General features: G+C 36.7%; 1 protein-coding gene across 1 annotated transcript in view; it reads left to right on the forward strand.

Moving 5' to 3' along the window:
* NPU (ATP-dependent helicase/deoxyribonuclease subunit B) overlaps positions 1-23,367 on the forward strand; it is a 72,192-nt gene that overhangs the window by 47,852 nt on the left and 973 nt on the right. Inside the window, exon 6 of the mRNA XM_089800095.1 lies at positions 22,526-22,607. Coding sequence (XP_089656221.1) covers positions 22,526-22,607 — 82 coding nt within the window. The remainder of the gene's footprint in view (positions 1-22,525; positions 22,608-23,367) is intronic.

The following is a 23,367-nucleotide window of genomic DNA, read 5'->3' on the forward strand; positions in this document are numbered from 1 at the left end:
AATGAATAAATCAATAATAAACACCAAACATCGGGAGCAGGTTTGTCGGGATCTTTGCCTAGTTACTAATAAAGATATATTAAAAAATTGAAATCAATTACGATTAAAGCAATTGTGTTATGAGAAGTCGCGATTTATTTTTGAAGACACAACCTTTAAAGTTTGAAAAGTCACCTTCTCTTATTATTAAGATATAAATAGGGAGATACAACAAAAAAAACATATTCGGACATCCATATTCTCAGGAGAAAGTATTTTATATTTATTATTGTATGGAGGGATAAGGAGGAACATTATGACTTTGTAATATAAATTCTATTAATTTATTTTTATAATAAAATAAAATGTCTTTTGTTTATTTTTAAATGGCATGGAGATTTAAACTGTAGATGAATCGTCCTTTGTAATTATTTTTTGGATTTCTGTATAAAATTTTAATGTTAGATAAGTGGACATGATCATTTAGCATTTTAAATTGGATCATCACAAATATTGTGAAATATATAGTTGTTTTCGTATTTGTGTCCAGTTTGTCTCCCTGCTAGAGGAGTTAAAGTTCAATCTAGACTAATTTAAGATTGCGTATATATTTGATTTGTTGCATCTTGATTATTTAATTGTTAGCAGTAAAGTGGGTAAAACATTATAAAGTTGTACGTGAAAATTCACCGAAGTTGACTCTATTGCCCGGATGAGTAAAGGCACTGGTCTTTCTATTATTGAAGTCAAAATCTATAACTTCCTTCCTACAAGCATCAAATCCATTATTAACAAACCTTATACAAAACATTCAGACACTCCGCATCCAGTTTTCATTTTAATTGAGTTCGAGGACCTTGCTAGTCGGAGAACTCCAAAAGCTTAAATTCGCTTTAGAAAAACTCTGAACCAAGTGATCAGGTTCAAGAAGGTCTTCCCGCTTAGGTGTAGTGGAGCCTGAAGTGCAGGGAAATCAAGGTGATTCTCATTCGTTGGCCAGAACTGATTGCGGAATTCTATCGGAGAAGTGGTAGGCTCTTGGATTTCCAATCTGCAGTTTTGAGAACCATCGGAGGCTTCTGTCGAGTGTGAGGCACCTATTAGGGCACTTGTTGAGGATGTTGCTACAACAACTATTTCAACACCACCCACCTTGCAATTGTGATCTCTTTTGAGTTTTACTTGTAGATGCAATTTATGATTGCTACTCTTAGTTTTCATTGATACTCAAACTTGAACTCAATATGTATTCAATAGTTGTAGTTTCATGGAGTTTAACTTCTATATGTATTGAACTTATTTATATTCAAATCTTGTACTTGTTTTTTGGTATATGATTCTAGCACTATTTTAATCCACTAAGTTTTATTTGCTTTGAATTACTATTTAACTAAAAACTTTGTTTGATATATGGCGGATATCTAAAATCATTATATATTCTACAAATTTGGTGTGTATGTATGCATTTTTAAGAATATTTTAAGAAATTGTCTTTTTCCAAATGTTCGATAAAAGTGCCAATTTATTGCCAAAATTTTCGCTAAGTTTTTGCCAATTCCTAGATTTTCAAATTTTTTGGGCCGGCTGAGATTTTGCTGATACCAAATTTTTAAACTATGTTATCTGTAGTTAGTTTTGGGGCATGCTATTTCTCTACAATAGTTTGGAAGGTTTTGCAATTGTTCTCAACGTGTCTTTGTCTTCAGAGAAAGGGCAACCCAATTATCTAACATTAGTTTTGATATTTTTTGTGATGCTTTTTGGGCAATGGCTGAGCAGATACTGGGAGGGTCAGTGGTAGAGTTAGTGGCAAAGTCTACTCTCTTGGTGTAGACCATTCTAAAGAAGGGGACAACTTTCTCTATTTTTTGGGTCTACTCTTGGTCATCAACATTGTCTAGATCTAGGGAGGATCTCAGCTATAACAGAATGTCCTAAAGCATTTGTAACTACAAGACATGTACTATCTTTTGAAGGGTAGTTCATAGATTGAATCTTAGTTAATGGTCATGTAGGCTTTCTTTTTTAGTTTTTAATTAGTTTAGTCTATTTTTATTATTAGCGTCTGTGATTTTATCTCATAGCTTACAAGAAGTAAGAAATAGGCAATGAATCTCCCAAAGATTTTAATTTGAAAAGGGAACATGACATAGAGAAACACAAAACTAGTGTTCAAACATAGAGTCAACCATATATTACACAAACTTAAGAACATATAGAGCCTGCATTCACATTGGAATAATTAGACATCAAAATATTGTTAAAGTTGGTACAATCTCCATCTGGCTATGATGCTTTATCATTCCAACTTATTGATGTCTCCATGTCAATGCTAGCCCAAACAACTGAAGGGATGCAGGCCACTGAACAATTACACTTCTTAGTTATTGCACTGTCGGGATATCACAAACTGAAATTTCCAAAACAAACCAAAAGCCTCCAATATAATAAACCGAGTTGTAAGAAGATACCACTTGTTAAACAATTGCACCACCTTTGGAACTAGGAAGCTGATTTCACCATGGCATAATCAAGGTACAAGATCAGCCCCCTACAGAAAACTTATTTGGTTGTGAAGCATAAAATCCGGGAATGAAAACAAGGCACAAATGTAACACCATCCCTATTCAGGTCAATAGAAACACTGTGAAGATATATATGCTATCCTCGATTTTAGCTTGTAAAAAATTTAAGGGATAACCCTACAAAACTCTTCCATTTTGTAGCCTATGCCTTCTAGATATGCATTTCAAGGTAATCTTTGAATGCCCTTGCATGTGTCTTCATGGTTTGTATCTCTTTTCATGTCTGTTTATGTGTTGATTGGATTTTAATACTTGATCAACAAGTCTCATCATTTGCTTAGTTGCAATTTGGGTTTCAGAACTCACATTGCAAGTCATAGATGCAGTTCAGGTTTTAAACCCCGATTGACATGTCCCTTCGCATTTTCACTTGCAATTTGGGTTTTAAAATCTGCATTGCAACTTCTCCTAGACTTAGTCAATTTTGACCCTTTGCATAGTCCTTGTCATGGATTCGTCCAACTCTAAAAATTCTTCAATCGAATGCTACGACTCCATTTCAGAGGCTAGTTTCTGTATGCCAGGACCAAAAGACTCCATTGGCAAAGAGTATTGGTAAAAATGAAGTGGGACACATTGATTTCAGTCATGCACTATATAATTTTGTTTCAAAGAGTAATAGATTTTCTCTAATGCATCATGTTGTAAATTGTCAGTCTTTAATGGTTCTTGTCAGGGATTTGTCTGACTCTGGGAATTCTTTGATCTATTGCTGCAACTCCATTCCCGACGCTAGTTTCAGCACATTAAAACCAGAAGACTCCATTGGCAAGAGTGTTGGCAACAATGTCGTGTCTCTAGACACTTTGATTATGTTTGATCATGCATCAATGTAATTTGTTTCAATGTATTACATGTAAAGTGAAAAGTTGTAATTACATGAGACAACAATACAAGTCAAAGTCAAATAAGACTCTACTGTTTAACAAGTCGAAGTCAAATAAGACTGTACTGGTTAACAAGTCAAAGTTAGTTGCACCTCTCCCATCCTTTTTTCCTTAACCTCTCTATAAATATGAGAGAGCTAATTGTAAACAATCATCCTTCATTCAAGCAACCTAAATATTGTCAAAATTGTGCTGCAATATAAAACTGTGATTTTACATTGCAAATCAGATTTTTCAAGTTAATAAAGGAGCAATTGTGTATTCAATCTTTGAGTTGAAGCACCATCTGATGTGATCATAGTGTTCTTTCGTCATTGTGGTAACATAAGCTTATGTTGATTTGAAGTAATGAGATATTGTTGTGGTAGGTTAAAGGAATTTAAATTAAAAATTTGCAGACTTCAAGCCGCAACTTCAAGTTTAAGCAATAGCAATTAGCGAGGTTAGGAAAGAGCCAGTGGCTTTGTGCTACAATCTTTCTTGGCTTTATGTGCTATAAACTTACAATATATTAGAAAGATTTTGTGCTGACATGTATTGTGATCTTGTTATCAAATCATTGTGGAAAAGTTAAGCTTTTGTGCTTGTGTATAAATTCTTAATTAGTTAGTTTTCTGGTATGGTTATGGTTCTTTTTTGTCTAATCATATGTATATGGGATTATTGCTGCAATTCATACTTTTTAGTGGAGTTGAGTAGAAATGAGCTATTGTAATTGAGTGAATATTCTTCCTGAAGAAAGAGGAAGTGATTTATTGTCTCACCCTGATTTTAGTCTCTTGGTTAAGTGTATAGTTGGTTTACAATGGCACTAAGAAGGGTGCCTCCCCTTTTCTGGAGGAGAGACTTTATCTCACATACTGCAGCTAAAAGTTACTATTTTGTATTGGTTGGCATAAAGTCAATTGCAAAATATTTAACCAGCAATGTTCAACGGAAAAATATAAGAAAGCCTAGGATGGAACTTACAAAAGAAGAACCTCAAGAAGCGTCTGAACTAAAAACATCATAATTTACATAGGAAAGAACATGGTCAAGACTTACTCCAATGAACCCTCTAGCAACTCCTAAACCTTCCAAACAAAGCAAAATGTGGTGAGCCATATGGTCTGGATTTGAAGGAGCCAAGAAATGTCCAAGGGCTTAAAGCCACTTGAAACAAATTTCCTGTTCAGAACACTAGATAATATGATATCTGATAAGCACCTACCAAGGCTCATCACTAATCCAAGCCTTTGTGAGCCACTTAATAACTATACAGAGTCAGAGACCCCTTGCAAAAATAGATAGTTAAGTTCTGTACCACCAATTTGACCACAAGCTAGAATGTGCTTGCTCATTTGGATAATGTGATGGAAGCAAGAAAAGAAATTTGAACAGTTGTGACTCTTTGACAAACCCGTAAACTGCTTGCTAGCGAGAGGATGATACCTTGTGATTTAGAAACTTTATTGCCAACTTTACCCATCAACTAGTCACTCATCTCCTTAAAAGATGGGAGTAGGATAAAGGGGATCTCAAGATATCCATCCATCTTAGAGGGACCTCCATGCTTTTATCCCTGAAAAAGGAAAGTAGTCTTGTGCACTGGCATTTTTAGAACTAGAGGCAAGACAAGAAATAGTCAATTTTTTGTCAAAATTTTCGAAATCTTTTTACCTAACATTGGAGTATGGCAGTGCCATCAACAATCTAATTTCACTTACTCCCTTCATTGGTGAGTACCAAACATCATTCAAGAGGTTTCAAATCATAATTTCTAAGTAATAATCTCTAAGCAGACATTGAATAACATTGACAATAATAAGGAATGGAGCTAGAGCAAGGGCGAACTCTGTCTAATATATCTCTGTAGGGTAAGGGGTCAGATAACCCCTCATTAGCACTGACCTAAGTAGAGGCATACTTAAATAAAACCTTACAAATATATAAATATATCACCAAATCATAGAGCACTCAAAACTAATGTCTATATCATTGACCCATAAGATCCACTGCAGTCTCATGTCTCATCATTGCTCAGGATTACACTTTTCACTTGTTCATAAGCTTACAATTGATGACCCCCTCATCACAGGAATATGGAGATTCAACTACAATAGTTAGCAGCATTAGAATTTCTTCTACAACAATTTGTGAACAACATGGCCCAAGTTCTCTTGCCAACTGATATGAACAGTGATCATGTGTAGTGTTCCTCACTGCATGAGTATGGAAGTCGCAAAAGAAACGATTCACAAAATTTCAAGTAAAGATTTTATGAAAACAGTCCAACAAAACTATCTCTGGATTTTATTTACTGTGGTACTCCTTACACAGGACACGATAATCTTGTTTCTCCAAAAGTTTCACTACTAATAGTAACTTTTATACACCGAAGACTCCGAAAACCTTATGCCATGCATGCACCTCCTATTTCAAGTCAAGCCAATACTTCATTGCTTCATTTTGCTTCATTTTGTTCTCAGGGTGCAAATTTAATTTAAATGTATCTTCTCTCATACTTGCCATGGTGGCAGTTGATTGCTAAACCCGCTGGATGGAAATGCTAAGCTTTACTATGTCCACACACTCTGTACAAGTCCAGGCGCATCTGTTCCAGACCCTCGCTCTGCCATTTCTTTATTATTTCTTTCGTTCAAAGTAATTTTGTACTTGAAGTTAAAATAAAATTTCAAAGTTCAAACTGTGACAGTATCAAGGTGCTTTATACATCTGTTATTTGTTTTCCTTATTCTCTTCGCTGTGTAGTCTCATTCCTTCACACGATAACAATAACATTTACTTAGAAACTATTATGTATAACGTAAGGGCTCCACTGTTGGTTTTCTCAGGTTTTGATACTCATACTATCAACATTCTCTATCATTCTGTATGGTTGTCATCACTCCATCTTGTTCCTATACTCTCTTATTTGGTACCCATTGGAGAATCATAAGCCATTCTAGGAATATATCTAAGTTCTATTACAACTCATCGAGATCCAGCAGCAATTGAAGCTCAATAACGTACTTTCTCAAATTATTCTTGTATATTAAGTTAAAAGGATGGCCACTTCTCTGGTTTACGTCCTTATACTTAAATGATTCTCCCAACCTTGATGGTTTAAATTATAAGATTTGACGTGAAGTCGCTACTAATATAGTCTGCTAAATGAATCGCTTTTCTTCTTTTTTATTTACCTGGACTGAGATCGCAGTATGCCGTTAATTGCTTATTACCTTATTTATTTTGTTGGGCCTTCAAAAATTGTTATCGCTGCCCTTTCAAACTTGTCCTTATCAAATTCTCAGGTATATTCATACTTTGGCTATTGCTCATTTGGTCTTTCTTAGTCGCTGCAATTGACTTCATACTATTGGTGCAGTATATAAACCTGTTTGCCTCATCGAGTGTTCATTGCAGATGTTCATAACGCCGTCATGTCCTATGGTTTCTGATTTAGAATCCACTACTTAAATTGTTTATTATTGCATGGCCCTTTGAATCGTATCTTCCATATTAACGTGCATATTAACATTTACTATCTGCTGCTATATGTAATTAGAGTACGACAATGATTCCTTGATAGATATCAATTTGCACAATGGATGGTTACTTGCGTTGCTTGGATGCTATTGTTTCAGATATATCCGCTTCCACCTACAAACATCTTTTTGTTCAGGAAAACTCGACTCCAAATTCCATTAATTGACGGGCTTCTATATTGTGTGCTTGACATGAACAGTGGTTACTGTATCTTTGCATCTGTGATCTACTCATCGCAATCATGATCATACTTATGATGAATTTGCTATCTTTATGTAGCCGTAATCTTTAATGTAGAAGACATGTTTAAATGAATTGGTTATCTCTCTACTGGCTGTTGACAGGAAACCCACAAACATCTTGTGCTTCATGTTATTTCGAGTCCAACTCTATTGCTTTTCGTTACCCTCTGCAGATATGAACTAAATCATACAGACATGGGAATATATGCATATTCTTCCATTACGTATCTCTAATTCTTCATGATAGTCTCATCTCAGATTTATTCGTTCACAGCTATATCAATTTATGATTTTATTTCTTCATTGTTCGTGCCTAGCATATCCCATATCAAATAAAATGGTCATATTAGTGGCTATAGGTAACCATGTGCAACATCTTTAATGCAGTTTATTACTAAAATTTATCTATCCATGGTTAATAACAAGTTCTGTTTGTGTGTGGGCATGCTTTGTTTCTGCTTTTGTCGGAGTTTGGATTTCCTTCTTGTTATGAATCTTTCTTACATTTGTAACCTGGCTTTGATACCATGTTGAGTAACAAGCATTACTTCTGCAATTGTAATAACATTGCCATTGTATTGATGTGTTCCAAATGCAGATGTGAATGACTTTATAAGAGGAGACATGAAGAGACATGTCTCTATGGTTAATTCTCATTAAATAATATATTAACACACATACACATATTTATAAAATAATATTAAATATATAATAATATAAGTAGATGTAAGAGTATTTTCTAAATGATGATTTACCAATAACCATAAAAGATTTATCTTCAGGTCGATTCAATCTGACTGAAGCTACAACCTTAACACTCCCTCTTAGCCAGGGAGGATTGTTATAGAACACATTAGTGTTGTAGAACACATTATGCTATCCAGAGATATCATCTCAGCATGATATTCCTGGAATGGCATAAATAAGGATATTGACATATATCAACCAACTTAGATGTTATCTTTCAATATAATCCGAAGTATGATTTAACAAGAAATATCAATCATATACTATTCATCATAATTATATTATTTTGGTATGTGCACTAGCATCAAATCCTAGATGCCTACCAAAAGAATATGTTATATCCTGGAAAGATGTGTTTATTTGATCTTCGACATTCTGGGACAAGTGAATGTAGTCTATTAGATAATAGTCATGATCTCAAGGACAATCACTTAATGTAGTCCATCATGACAAGTATCATGACCTTTGACACACTCCACGACATCAACTTAATGTAGTTTTTCATGATATGTTTATTATCATTAATGTCATGAATCGATGAGAGGAACTATCACAGCATATATATCAATCTAAGTTATCGATTCAGATGTGGATTCAGAAGCAGATGTGATAAGCGGATAAGGGAAGTGTGATTTTTATTTGTGTGAGGATGTGGATGCGTATGGATGTGTCTATATATATAAGATTCGTAAATATTACTATATATATAATACTACTAAATATTACACATATATTATAATATTGTTAAATATTATTAATATTTTAAGTAAAATTTTATTTAAAAACTAAAACAATTGTAAATATATCTCTATCATTTGGAAGAATGCGCTAAACCTATCCTGGTTGGGTAAAGTTGATTCCTCACACCCAAAAAAATGAGTACTTAGAAACTATATATTGACCAAAGACTTGCTGAGTAACTTTGGTTCAAGTTTTAGAAAATGCGTTAACAAATGGGAAATGACAATAGAAGACATAACTCAAGATATAAATGTTAGCAGATATATTGACCAATCTGGAGATGTGTATGCAGAACCAACACTGTCTGATAACATTGTGAGTACTCATGATTATGATCCCCTGATTTCAGTAGGAATCTTTGAGCGCGACCAATCTGGAGATGCGTCACAATCACAGTTGATTTCAGTGGGATTTTGAGTGGGAGGCGTATGATGTAGTCCATTGCTTGATTACATGCATTGGGATTTAGACTACCATACTGTGCAAAATGTCTTATCACCTCCATTGTGTTGATCAGAACATAAAACAGAGTAGTTAAACAGTCGTTCCACCCTGCACGCATCCTGTCAACATCCACATGGCTTCCAGACGCACCAGGCATCTGCACGCACCAGCTTCCACATCCACCCTTGGCCAGGACTAATTGGTAACTTAGATATTAATATATACTACCTGATCAGAGCATGATCATTAAGTATTGAATAGCATGAGATATCAGCATGTGAAGTAAATCAAACATATACATATATGTATGTATATGCATTTACATATGCATGTATATACATATACATATGTATATGTATGTTCCATATACTGATATCAGATCCAATCGAAGCTATTACTTTAACAATTAGCACTGACCTAAGTAGAGGCATATTTAAATAACACCTTACAAATATATAAAAAGTATCACCAAATCATAGAGCTCTCAAAACTAACAAGAGAACTGGCCATTAAATTCTGTCATAGGTTTTTTCAAAATACAAAAGGCCATATCAATATTTTGACCATGCTTGTTAGCCCAATGCATCCCCTCCCAGCAAGTCAGAAGATTGTTCAAGATATACTTACCCTCTATAAAATCATTTTGAGAAGGAAAAATAATTAGAGGCAAAATTTTCTTCAATCTCATAGTTAAGGATTTGGCAAAATTTGTTAATATAGATTTATTACTGTTATTAACCTTTAATTTCAATTTGAGTGACATCAACTTCCTTAGACGTAAGTTTGATAACACCTATCAAATTCCCAAAAGGCCCCCAACAAAGGTTTCTGTATAGACACATCCAAGAGCATCAGAGCAACCCTATCTGTGTTTGTCTTATAGGATTCAGCTAGAAGGCCATCAATTTCATCATCTTTGACTTTCTCATTAACTAAAGAGTCAATAAGCTTTCAGATATTATCTAAAGATATCTCTCCATCCAACTGACTGACTAATGTAGCGTTCAACTTACATGGCACCACCTTAGAGAATGTTCCTGGTCATGATCACATCCTTTCCTAAAGAAAAAAGAAGTAAGCAGATCTCCATAAGAAGACTGAAAGGCACATTGAATTCGGGAATCCTCTTACAACAGGACACTCCCAAACTCTAATTGCTGAGATTTTCTCCTTGAATGATTGATTTTTTAAAAGTTGAAGATGCCTATATCATCCATTCTTAACTAATTCAATCTAGACCTCACCACATCCCTCTACCCCTGATAATTCTGATCACATCTCAATTGATGTTTGAGCACCTCAGTCTCCATGGTCTTCAACAACAATGTCATCCTACTTAATACATTTAAGAGGTAGAGGCATTACACATTGCTTAAGGAGTTTGTTTTGTATACAGATTTTTAATTTCAAGTATGTGAACAGCTAAGTAAAGCATGGACTTCTCGAGCATGGACAACCAACTTGAGCATGGACAACCAGTTAAACCAAATCCCTTTTGCTATACATTCCTTTTCCTTTTACACTTAGATAAAAAAACCAGTTCATACCTTTCTAGTCCAATATGCAACCATTCAAATTATCCTCTTTACTGTCCACTATATCAAAGTCATCCCATATGAACCAAGGGATCTCCTTAATATGTAGAGTTCTTTAATTTCACTAATCAGATCTCTCTTTATAATCATCATACGCTTTAACTGAGCAAATACCAAAAGTCTTTCCTTGTGAATATACCAGTACCCAAACAACCCTATCACAAGGAAAAGTACGCACCTCAATAACAAATTTAATTCAATGTGGGTTAAGCTGCAAGCAAGATAAAATCTCCACTTTGCTTTTTTTCATGCTTATTAGAGAAACAAAGAACAACAGGCCAGATAACACCAATGCATGAGACAACCCAAATACCACTTATTGAACTTCTTGCAAACTGGAGTAATAAAAAAGACCTTATTACAAATTTTCTACCTTGGGCTTACATCCCTTTACATTCTAAATTGATAACCTTCATACAGTACTTGTAAATGAGGCAGCTACTCAGGGAAGAGGGGTTAACTCTAACTACCATTTTACAATATTTCAAAACAAAAGGTAAGCTCATAATCTCTCCTTTTAACTCCTTTGGACAAACCACTCTGCCATCTACCCAAGTTCAAATTATTCTCTAAGCTTCTACTATTATGGATCTCACTGTTTCTACAAGCCACAGGACTATGCCCTCTAGAAACAATATGATCGTAATCGCTAGGAACATTTTGCCTCTCAGAGGAGGAGTTCTTTCTGACTCAATGGAGTAAGTCTGAGAGGCAAGATCAAGTCCAGAGTGTGTGCCAGGCTTAAGGAAGGAGGTCAAATCTAAACACACGATTGAGGGGGAGGAATGTGAAAGAAGGGCACTCTCATGAGAAGGAATCATAAAGAAAGGGGAATAATCAACTTTATTTGCATCATCAGCATGATTAACCTCTTACTACTCCTGTGCTAGGATTCCAGTGGCTCTAACTACCTGCAATTGATTTGGCATACTATTGACATATTTATTATTATTTAAGTCCAAATTCAGAGAAGGGGAGTTTGATTCCCCAACATCTTTAGACATAAAAGTAGCTTAAACCTTCTTAAGTGAGATAGTTTTTCCTTTCATGGACATGTTTTTTGTCCTAGCAAACAAGAACTCAACCCACTAAGGCCAATAATTTTACAACTAACCAGAGAAACGTTGAGCTCCAAAACAAATTGAATTAGAGCAAGATGCAGATTTTAAAGAAATTGAAACTCTTGTAGTGATTGGGGCGGTGAAGACCTCATTTCATCAATTTTAATAACTCCCACTAATGCTTCAAGACGCAAGGAGTAAAAATCAAATATGTGGAGTAACATCACAGAAAAATTTCAGTTCATCTGGAATCTGACTCAAGACATTTATTAGGATTGATCACAGGGTCCAAAGGAAATCCTTAATACCATATTTACAAACTAAATCCATTAACCTGAACCAGGATCTGAACCAGAACTGGCATATAGTCCAATATCAATTGCATTGAAATAGTTCTTTGATGCTCACCAAATTTTGTAAATTTCACCTCCATAACTTTCGTCATTGGCAAGGCCCTGCTTGGAGATGTTAAAATGTAGCCCCCTTTTGTATTTTATTTATTTTCTGATTTTTTTAAAGAAGGAAATTAATGCAAAGAACAAGTATAGATTCCGACCACACTTTTTAAGATCCATAAATTACTGATATCTATCCACAATTGCAATAACCAACACCAATCTTTGCTGATTTAAAATGTTATAAGAATTCTATAAGCCAATTCTGAATTCAAGCAGCCAAAAAATCTTCCAGTTTGATATTATTTGAACAATATAGTAACTAAAAAGAATGAACGAGGATGCTGGAAAGTATGTATCCAAATTTATAATATAAAATGACACTTCAAATGTTGTAGAGCCAGTTGAAAAGATTAAATGTAGATTTAGATCAGATCGTGCAATGTTTGTAAACAGCAAATAGAGGTTGTTGACTGGTATGGCTTCTGTACAATGTTAGGAAAGGCTGTAATCAGGCTCAAAACAATACAGATCTGCTGGAATAAGGGTGGAAGCTGCAGTATATTGTCAAACATATCCCCTCAATGTTGGTACTCATTAAAATATTGTAATATTTCTATGACAGTCATCTTATTTTGTTCAGAAAGTTTACTTTTCCACATTTTTTTAATGAGTGTTTTGCAGTATTATCCCAAGTTTCTGGGATGGGTATGACAGGGGGACAAGGTTTCATGGCAACAATTTTTTTTTGCCAATTTTGGGGACAGATATGTAACAATAGGGAAAGTTAAAATATATAGAGAAGTTAAGAATATTCATATGAAAACATGGATAGTGCATGCAGTTAAACATAATAGAAACTAAAAATATAAGAATTAGCAGAATTCATATGCCAAATTTGTATTACTTTGAGAGTCAAAGCCGAAGTTGTTCTAGAAGTCGAAGTCAAAATCCCCTAACTGTGCCCGAGTCTTTGGGACGTTTCTGGGATGGGGACGACCAAAAAATACTGGGGACGTGTCCCTAGGTAAAACTGGCGTTTTGTTTTGAAACATCCTCTTGTAATCTCTTATAAATAGAGACTTTTGTCTCTATTGTATTTATTGATTTATAATAATGTGATATTGGAGTGGTTTGATGGTGTTTTTGAAGGTTTTTATACCTGGAATTTTTTCCAGAAAATATTTAATTGATTTTTTAATGGAAAAATTGTTGGTGTTTTCCCAAGGAGTCTGGCCCACAGCTGCATTTCTTCGTTACTACGCCAGTTTTAAGCTGCTGTTTCTTCCTGTGTGATGAGTTATTGTCTATGGTTGACTATCATAGACCTGTACTATTCAGATCCAGTGCCTTTTTCTGCACATGACACTCCCAAAATTCTGAAAATCAAGAAATCTTCAGATATGATAGGGCAACAAAATTCCGAAATTTTCTTGCAAATCAGAATTGGCCTATTGCTGGAATCTTGCATAAAACCTGAAAAAAAATCAGTGACATACTGTATTGCAGCTGTAGCAGCATTATAGTAGATTGTAAAATATCTTTGAGTCTTTAACAAATTAACACAATTGGATCCCAAATTGGAATTTGTCAAAATGGGTAACAGGGGTTTTCTATTACAATAATAGATAATTTGTCTATTATTAGTTAATGGTTATCTATTGTAAATATCTAATTAGCTTTAGTTTGCTTTCCTTTTTTGTTTTCTTTAGAATAGGATGTTTTTATTATTAATGATTGTTTCCTAAGGAAACATTGTCTCATTCTTTTGTATCGATTGACCATCTGGTCTTTGTTAATAACAAGCAAGTATTTTTAGTATTTTACCAATTACTTACATAATATGGTATTAGAGCTAATACGTTAATTTTTTCGGAACAATTTATAATTTCTTCTTGAAATTATTTGTTTAAATTTTTCAGTTAATTTATCTAAAACTTGCCTAGGGTTTTCTGCCTGGAGAAATTCGAATCAGCCTAAACTCGGGTTTGAAACCTTTGTGCAAATCACGATTTGGAGAGAATAGAACCTGTGTTTTTTTCCAATGCGCAATTTATTTGCAAATCATGCTCATTTTTTACTTGCTCATGATTGGTCGAAACTATGCCTTCACCCTGCAACCCGTGTTTGATATCTGTTGCAGCTTACGTCTGGCATAAATCTGCAAATCGGGTCTGTTTTGCAGCAATTTCGCCCCCATTTGCGTGTCCATTTTGAAGGATTCTTGGGTCAAATTGCCATTTTTCGGAGGCCAAACTCAACTCTCCAGCCTCATCTCTACCTGCAAATCACGATCTGTGCAAAAATTGACCTTTTTTATCCATGAAATCGCCATTTTTTTGCACTCAAAACCTTCATTGGCCGCTGGCTAGGGTTTTTTCTTGAAACCCTAATTTTTGGGTCCAAAATTTTTTTGATTTTAGATTCTTGGTGGGTTTCTCGAGAGCTCAATTGGGTTGTCCGTTTTTCCTGGGTGCCTCGATTTTTGTGCCTCAATTTTCGAGCTAGCGGATCCAAAAAATGATAGCATATTCCTTTTGGGTCTTTCGAGCTCTCTTCTAGGTCACTTCGACTTTTTTGGGTCTTTCATTTTTTCTCTCGAAGAACGTGCCTTCACAGACTTTCATAGTTTTTCATTGAAAAACATGCCATGGCATCTCCGACAAACATTTTGCTCGAGCATAACTTAAAATTCAATGGTCGAAATTATGGCACTTGGAAGTAGCGGATCATCGCAATTTTTGAATATCAGAACACTGACCAACTTGTTCTGGGTGTTACGAAGCATTTGACTTCTCCGGGTCCTAATCAAGATACGTGGGATCTGAATAATCAAGAGGTAGTGATGCTTCACAAATTATTCGTGGCTGATGATCAGCTTTCTCAGATTCCATCTGGCAAGACAATTGCCGAGATCTGGACACATCTCAAAGGTCTTCATGAGACTTTTGACAAAAGTAGAGCCTTCTTTCTGAAAAACACTTTGTTTTCTATTGTCATGGATGAGCGCACCTCACTCCGGGCACCTGAATCGGATTTAGGAAATCCGTCATCAGTTACTTGCCATCAGTCGCAAGATGGAGGATGAGGATATTGTGGTTATTACTCTCGAAGTTTACCAAAATCCTATGAGCATTTTATCGAGACTCAACATCACATCTTTTGGTGTTGATTTGAAGTTCATTGATCTCTACACATTGCTGCTTTAACAAGGTCGGTGGAAACAATAGTTCGGTAGCAACTCCAGTTCCACCTCCACCGAGCAAGCCTTTGCTGCAGAATCCTTTCAGAAGGATAAGGGCAAGTTTCAGCAGCCATCTCAGCAAAAGTCTTCTGCTCTAGCATCAGATGGTTCCAGAAAGAAGAACATTCAATGCAGCTACTGCCACAAGTTTGGACACATGAAGGTTGAATGTCGAAAATGCTTAGCCGTATAGTCTAAGCAATCAGGTTTGCAGCCCAAAGCGAACACTGCAGAGCACACGGAGTAGGCAAAATTTGCCTTTTACGCCTTAATGGCTAAAAGCCCTGCAGATCATGTGAAGTGGTCTACTTGGTACATTGATTTAGGTGCCTCGTCATTTCACTTACTGCAGAGACTGGTTTACTGACTACTAGCCTTATTCAGACTGTTATTTTTGGTGGCAGAGAAGAGTACACGGTTGTCAGTAAAGGCAACATTTAGATTCAGTCTGTTGGGAGGAATCTCATATTCCTTGATGTGTACTACATTCTAGGGATGGAACTAAATCTACTCTTAGTCAGTCAATTGTTGCGATATTCTCCACACTTGGCAGTCACCTTCAGTTCACATCAATGCACCATCACTGATTAGGCAACTAAGTCTATTGTTGCAGTGGGTCTTGAGGATCGTGGTCTTTTCAGACTTACTGATTATGGTGATTCTCAGGACTTAGCTATGGTTGCTCGGCGATCTTCTATCAGCACACTTCGGCATCAGCGATATGGGCACTTAACTGTGCATTATCTCTCACAGCGCTCTCGAGATGAGCTTGTTTTTGGATTGCCAGAAATTCAGACTCAACACCTTGGAGTTTGTGATGCATGCCATGCTGGGAAGCAACATAGCACACCTTTCACTAGTGGTGACTCATGGTGTGCTTCTTAGGTACTTCAGCTTGTACATGCCGATATTTGCAGCCCTATGGCCACTCCTTTTGTTCTTGGGTCTAGGTATTTTTTGTTGTTTGTTGATGATTTCAGTAGAAAAATGTGGGTGTATTTCCTTAAAAAGAAATCAGATGCATTTCCTTTAATTCAGAAGTTTAAACCTTTAGTTGAAAAAGAGTTTGGGAAATCTATTATTACTCTTAGATCAGACAATGGGGGGGATTTTGATCTAATGTTTTCTCCAGCTTCTTGGATACACATGGCATCAAACACCAGTTAACCACACCCCACACACCACAACAGAACAGTGTAGTTGAATGTTGGAAGAGGACAATCATCGAGATGGCTTGTTCCATGCTCAAACATAGACATGTTTCGAAGCAGGTAACACTGCAGTTTATCTGTTGAATTGGTCACCCACAGTGGTGGTCAAAGGTAAAACTCTAGAGGAGGCTTGGTCAGGTCGCAAGCCCAGAATTAGTCATTTGAAGGTTTTTGGTTCCATTGCTTTTTTTTGGATCCCTGATGCGTCACGCACCAAGTTGGATGCCAAGAGTTAGAAACTCATGCTTGCTGGATATAGTAGTCTTCGCAAAGTCTATCGCCTGATCAATGTTGAGACATCTCGTCTCATCTATAGTCGAGATGTAGTCTTTGATGAGCAACGAGGACCATTCATGGCTCATGATTTAGGAGTTCGGCTTCCATTAGGTCCACCTGATGCGAGGGCTCCAATAGTTCCTGCAGCTAGGTTATACCAGTGATACCTGTACAGACACCTTAGGCTTCTCTTGCAGGATCACCTTGCTTTGTAGATGCTTCACCTGAGTTTGATTCAGATTCTTCTGATGAAGATCCTGCTGACCAAGTATCTCCTGATACTAATGTTGGTCATTCTCCTATTCAGCCTAAGTGGTGGGCTAAGACACTTGCTAATCTTCGTGATGATGAGCTCATTGTTGGGAAAACTGCTCAGAAAAAGAGCAAAACTACAGATTCTGTTAACTTTGCTCTCATGGCCAACATTCACAGTTGTTTGAACCTCAAACATATTTCGAGGCTAAAGGAATTCCAGAGTGGGAACAAGCCATGACATTTGAACACCAGAGCCTGCTGAAGAACAACACTTGGGTCCTTTTTGATGTTCCACCACGGAAGAAACTTGTTGGCTGCAAATGGATCTACAATATCAAATACAAATCGGATGGTATTTTGGTAAGTACAAAGCTCGTTTAGTGGCGAAGGGCTTTTCTTAGTGTCGGGGCATTGATTATGAGGAGACCTTTGCTCCTATTGCAAAGATGAGCACCATTAGATTAGTCCTAGCCATAGTAGCACAGTTTGGCTGTAAGGTCCATTAGATGGACGTCAAGAGTGCTTTCCTCAATGGTGATCTCCATGAAGAGGTCTACATGATGCAGCCTCTTGGTTTCAAGGTTGTTGGTAAAGAGCATCAGGTTCTCAGATTGGTAAAAGCTCTCTATGGCTTGAAGCAGGCCCCTTGGGCATGGTACATAAAAATTGATAAGTACCTCAGTGATCAAAGGCTTCAAAAGGAGTTCTTCAGACTCAAATTTGTACATCAAGACTATTGACAGTGACATCATCCTTCTGGTTATTAATGTGGATGATTTTATCATCACTGGCAGTTCAACATTTTTGATTTAGGGAATCAAACAAAATTATATGCCTTTTGATATGACTGAACTTGGGCTCATGCATTATTGCCTAGGTGTTGAAGTTTGGCAACAGTCTTCTGGTATATTTCTTTTCTCAGCCCAAATATGGTAGGGCCCTGTTAGACAAATTCCATATGCAGGATTGCAAACCTGCATCTACACCTATGGAGAAAGTTCTCAAGTTATCAGAAAAGTCTGATTCTCCTTCCGTTGATGATACTACATACAGGCAACTAGTAGGCAGCCTCATCTACCTCTTTGCTACTACGCCTGATATTAGCTTCGTAGTTAGCTATATTTCACGCTTTATGACAACTCCTAAGGCTAATCATTGGATGGCAGCAAAGCATGTGCTTCGTTATGTGAAGGGCACTTCAGATTATGGACTTTTGTACTCTCGAAGTTCTATTCCTAAACTCAGTGGGTTCACAGATTCAAATTGGGCAGGCTCTATTGATGATAAAAAGTCAACATCTGGATATGTGCTTAGTTTGGGATTCAGTGCAGTCACATGGACTAGTAAGAAGCAGCAGGTAGTTTCTCTCTCCTCTACAGAGGGATTGTTAAGGCAAGATGTGAAGCTGTTTGGCTTCGTTAGATGCTGGGGATATGCAGATGTCACCAGCAGGATCAACTACTTTTTTTGTTGATAACGAAGGCGTTATCAAGTTAGCACAAAATCCAGTCTTCCATGAATGAACCAAGCATGTGGATGTTCACTGTCATTACATACGAAAACTAGTTGAAGATGGGACTATAGATTTGTAGTATGTTCCTACCACTGATCAGACTGCAGACATTCTCACCAAGCCTCTTGGTCTCGATAAGTTTGTCAAATTCAGAGGACAGCTTGGTGTTCTAGATAGATTAACCATTAAGGGAGATTATTACAATAATAGATAAGTCGTCTATTATTAGTTAGTGGTTATCAATTGTAAATATCTAGTTAGCTTTAGTTAGCTTTCGCTTTTTTAGCTTTATTTGTTAGAATAGAATATTTCTATTCTTTTTGATAGTTTCCTAGCGAAACATCGCTTTATTCTTTTGTGTAAATTGACCTTTTGGTCTTTGTTAATAACAAGCAAGTATTTACCAATTACTTCCGTATTAGGGCCAAGGGTCAAGCAGGTTTTCGGGTAGACTACCAAACCATGGACCATATTCTCACACTGTAAGCTGTTATCGAGGAGGCCTGCCACCACAAGACGAAAGTCTACTGCTGTTTCGTGGACTTTCGTAAGATTTTCAACTCCACTCGTGCGGCCCTTTTTTAGAGGCTTAGAGATATTGGTATTTCTGAGATCTTATTGATAGCAATCATGAGTTTATACGAGAAGGTGATTGGTAGACTCAGGATCCCTGAGGGCTTCTCTGATCCTATCCAAAGTACCATTGGGGTGAAGTAGAGTTGCCCACTCTCACCCACCTTGTTCGAGATCTACATTGACGAGCTCGAGACCTTTCTTTGTGATTCCTCTTCCTTGGGGTTGCCATCTACACCAGGTATTGATCTCTGTTCTCCTTTTTGCTGATGATGTGGCTCTTTTAGTTTCTTCTCTTGAGTGGCTTCAAAGGCTCCTTGATAGACTTGCATCTTTTTGTGACTTGAGATGGTTTTGAACCTTGAGAAGACCCATGTTATGGTCTTCAACGGCCTGAAGACCTCACATCTCCATTTCCACTTCCAGGGTTGGGAAGTTGAGATTGCTTCATCTTACACATACCTTGGGGTTGAGTTTTTCTGGGCCTCGTTTCAACTTCCGACCAGCCATTCAGCCTCGGATTTGCAAAGCATTGGGTTCCCTTGCCATGCTTGAGAGACAGTGCTTTACACATCACTTCCGGGACACCTCAACTAAGTTATCCCTCCTGGATTCCTTAGTCAGACCCAGAGTGCTCTATGGTTTGGTGGTATGGGGGCCTTCTCTTTTGGACTCAGATTGGGCCTTGATTAAGCGTATCTAGATTTTGCTCCTCTATTGGATTATTAGATGCCAGAGATCCATCCCTCCCCCACAATGTTATTTTGGCTGAGTTTGGTGCCCACCCTTTCAGATTGGCGGTCATTTTTGACCTGCTTTGGTTCCTCCATCATCTATGTGGCTTTGCAGACTCTGCTAAAGGCCAACATTGATATCCTCATTGGGCATATTGCTTTTTAGTTGCTATTACAGACTCCGATCCAGCCTCTAGGGCCTGTTGTTGGTACACTCAGGCTACTATTCTACTGAGATCGATCAGGATAGACATCAACCGTCTCCCTCTCTACCATTTTTCACTGGACGCTTTGGCTCACCTCCTCCCCTCTCGACAAGAGTTGAACAAATATGTCAGACTTGACATCTACAGACAATATATTTTCCGAACTTGGGTCGATCCTTCGGGGGGTTTACGCTCAAGGATGACATTCTATACTTAACACTTCTTGGATATTCGAGACGAGATCATTTGGTGCTTGGACTACTTACATAGACAGTGGATCCATGCCCTACATATCTCTCTTGGCTCCTTTAGGGTGGGCTCTCATCGACTCCAGATTTAAATCGACCACCATATTGATAGAGAGGATCGGGTTTGTAGACTTTGTACCATGGTGGAGGCAGAATCTGAGACCCATTTCCTTTTCAGATGCCCCATATACTATGAGATCAGAGGGAGATTCTATTGCTTGTTTAGAGAGTGCAGATCCCTCTTAGACTTCTTCAAGTACACAGATCAGCATTGACTTGCGCTCTATCTTCATGAAGCCATACAGCTTCGTGACCACACTTTGCAACTATCTTTTCCCACTGGTCGGATCCAGGTACAGCTTATCATGTCCTTCTCGCCCTCATCCCCTGCCAGGGGTATGAAGCGACCATATAGTTTCCTTGACACCGGCCACTCCAGATCAGTGAAACCTCGTAGTGTTCCTCTTCACCAACGACACTCCTGCAACACTTAGCGACAGAACAGAGCCACTGATCGCCCTTGTCCTTCTCATTCATTGCTGTCCTTCCCTTTGAGGAAGGATCCCTAAAACCTAATCTTGTTCGGGGTGCCTCTTGCTCTCTTCATCTTCTATTTTAGGTTTTGTACTTGCTCTTTTATCGGCACCATTTGGTGCTATCTTCTTGGTTGTAAGCTCTTGGTCCCATAGACCTGTGTTGTGGTCTCTTGTTGGACATCAATATTATCTTATCTTATTTGGTTTTAATGTTGTGAACAAATTTTAGCATCAATGTTTGGATCAGACTCTGTGATCTATCATTGACAAATACTGTATTGCTGTTGTAGCAGCATTATAATAGATTGTAAAATATCTTTGAATCTTTAACAAATTAGCACGATTGGATCCCAAATTGGAATGAGTCAAAATGGCTAACAGGGGTTTTCATCCTTATTCAATATGGTAAATTTCAAGAGAGTTTTCATGGTTCTGTCTATATGATCGATTTCAAGAATTTTTTGTGCTCTTTAATTTGAACATGCCAAGTTTTTTCATCTTACGATTTGTCAAATCTGTAAATAATATGCAAATGTGGCTTGAATGATCCTCAAATAAAGTTTGGTACCTCCTTGATATACCTTTCCAAAGTCTCGGGTTCTAAATTTACCTCTAAAAATACTCTCTTTTAATCTAATTATTTTTTGTTTTAAGCTTTTAAACTACTTCTATTCTAATACTAGTGTTTGAAAACATCTTTCCTTTTTAATTGTAGTAATATTTTTAAGTTGCCTAAAATTAGAGATTATTTGGCCCAACTTAAGTAATATTATTTATTAATTTGACAAGTGGGACATGATATAAAAACTGTCACTGAATTCTGGCCTATTCCTGTCCTTGCCTACCACCTCACCTCCCTGTCTGATCCCATATCCCATGCAAATGGACATCCCTGTATTGTCTATGATCTCCACTCTACTTTATCTCCTACTCAATTTGCTGCTTAAAATTCAAGGGGATAGAATGACAAGACTGAGAAGCCAACAGTATATATAATTATATGAGTACACTTCTGGTTTTGATGTTGTGAACAAATTTTAGCATCAATGCTTGGATCACACTCTGTGATCCATCATCAAAGACGTACTCTGTGATCCATCATCAAAGACGTAAGCGAATGCAAGAGATGCAAAAAATACAAATTGATGGATCATGGAGTGATCGGAAACGTTGATGCTAGAAAATGTTCTCACAATCAAAACCAGAAGCATACTTATATGAATTTTAATGGACTGTGGAAATCTGATAACACTGACTATATGTATTATTAGTCTATTGGTTGTTTTAAGTTGCATATCAGCTAATATTATAGATTTATTCATTGTTTCATTTGTGTCCTGATCTGGGAATAGATGCATGTTAGTGCAATATAGAGCATGTTGTATCAGATGAGTTTGAACTTTGAATATCATTAAAGGATTTGTATATGACTGGGCAGTTGTTTTTAAATTTTTTTGCAGTATTTGTTCTCTTCACTTAAAATGCCTTTGGGAAGTTACAATTTTAAATTTCTGATCTAACACAGATACGGAAATTCATGAAGATATAGCGAAGGATTTTTGGGATCCAGAATCTTGGCCAAAACGTATAGTTGTCAGATACTTCTGGTTGTTATCTTTCTCATACTTCTGTTCCTTTTCAACTTTATTGGCGGGTCAAGTGATTTAGGCTCTTTTTAAATTTACTTGTTGCATTAGGATTTTGATTTTCTTATACAAGTGTTATAATTTCTTGATATTTGGGGAGACACAAAAATATGGGTGGTTGCTTGGAGGTTGGGCAGACAAATTATAAGAAAGCAGTGGATAAAAATAGTATGGAATGGACTCAATTGTAGATTTTTGTACGTTGTTAAATGTTTCCATTGACATCTAAAACCAACACAGATCACAATTTTTGAAATGTAAAATTCAGGAAAGCTGATATACAGAGGTAGGGAACAAAAGCCATTCTGTCTGAAACTATGTACTGAGATCCTTTCTTAATTCATGGCTTGACTTGATGCAAGAATGAAAATTGTTGGTGTCCATTAGTTTTTGGTATTACCATTGCAAGCATGGAAGCTCTGTAACCTTTTTAGAAATTTGAGAATGTTATTCATCGACTACTATTGTTCCCTGGCACATTGATTCATAGTTTGCAAACTCTGTAAGCACTCTCTGAGTTGCCGAGTACTTTTTTTTTTGCTGGTCATGTTTTTACAAGTTTAACTCTCATATTTTTTTAGATGAAAAAAATGTGGTAAAACTATTGACATAGGTAAAAAGTTGGTTAAAATGCATTTTTCACGTGTTTTTGCTATAGAATCATGCATTTTATCTTTCAAGATGTCAATTTTTAACTACTTTAAAAGTTGCTTAGTTTTGC

This window comes from Cupressus sempervirens, chromosome 9 (assembly GCF_028749045.1).
Source record: "Cupressus sempervirens isolate cs-2001-9-10 chromosome 9, ASM2874904v1, whole genome shotgun sequence".
Taxonomy (NCBI): domain Eukaryota; kingdom Viridiplantae; phylum Streptophyta; class Pinopsida; order Cupressales; family Cupressaceae; genus Cupressus; species Cupressus sempervirens.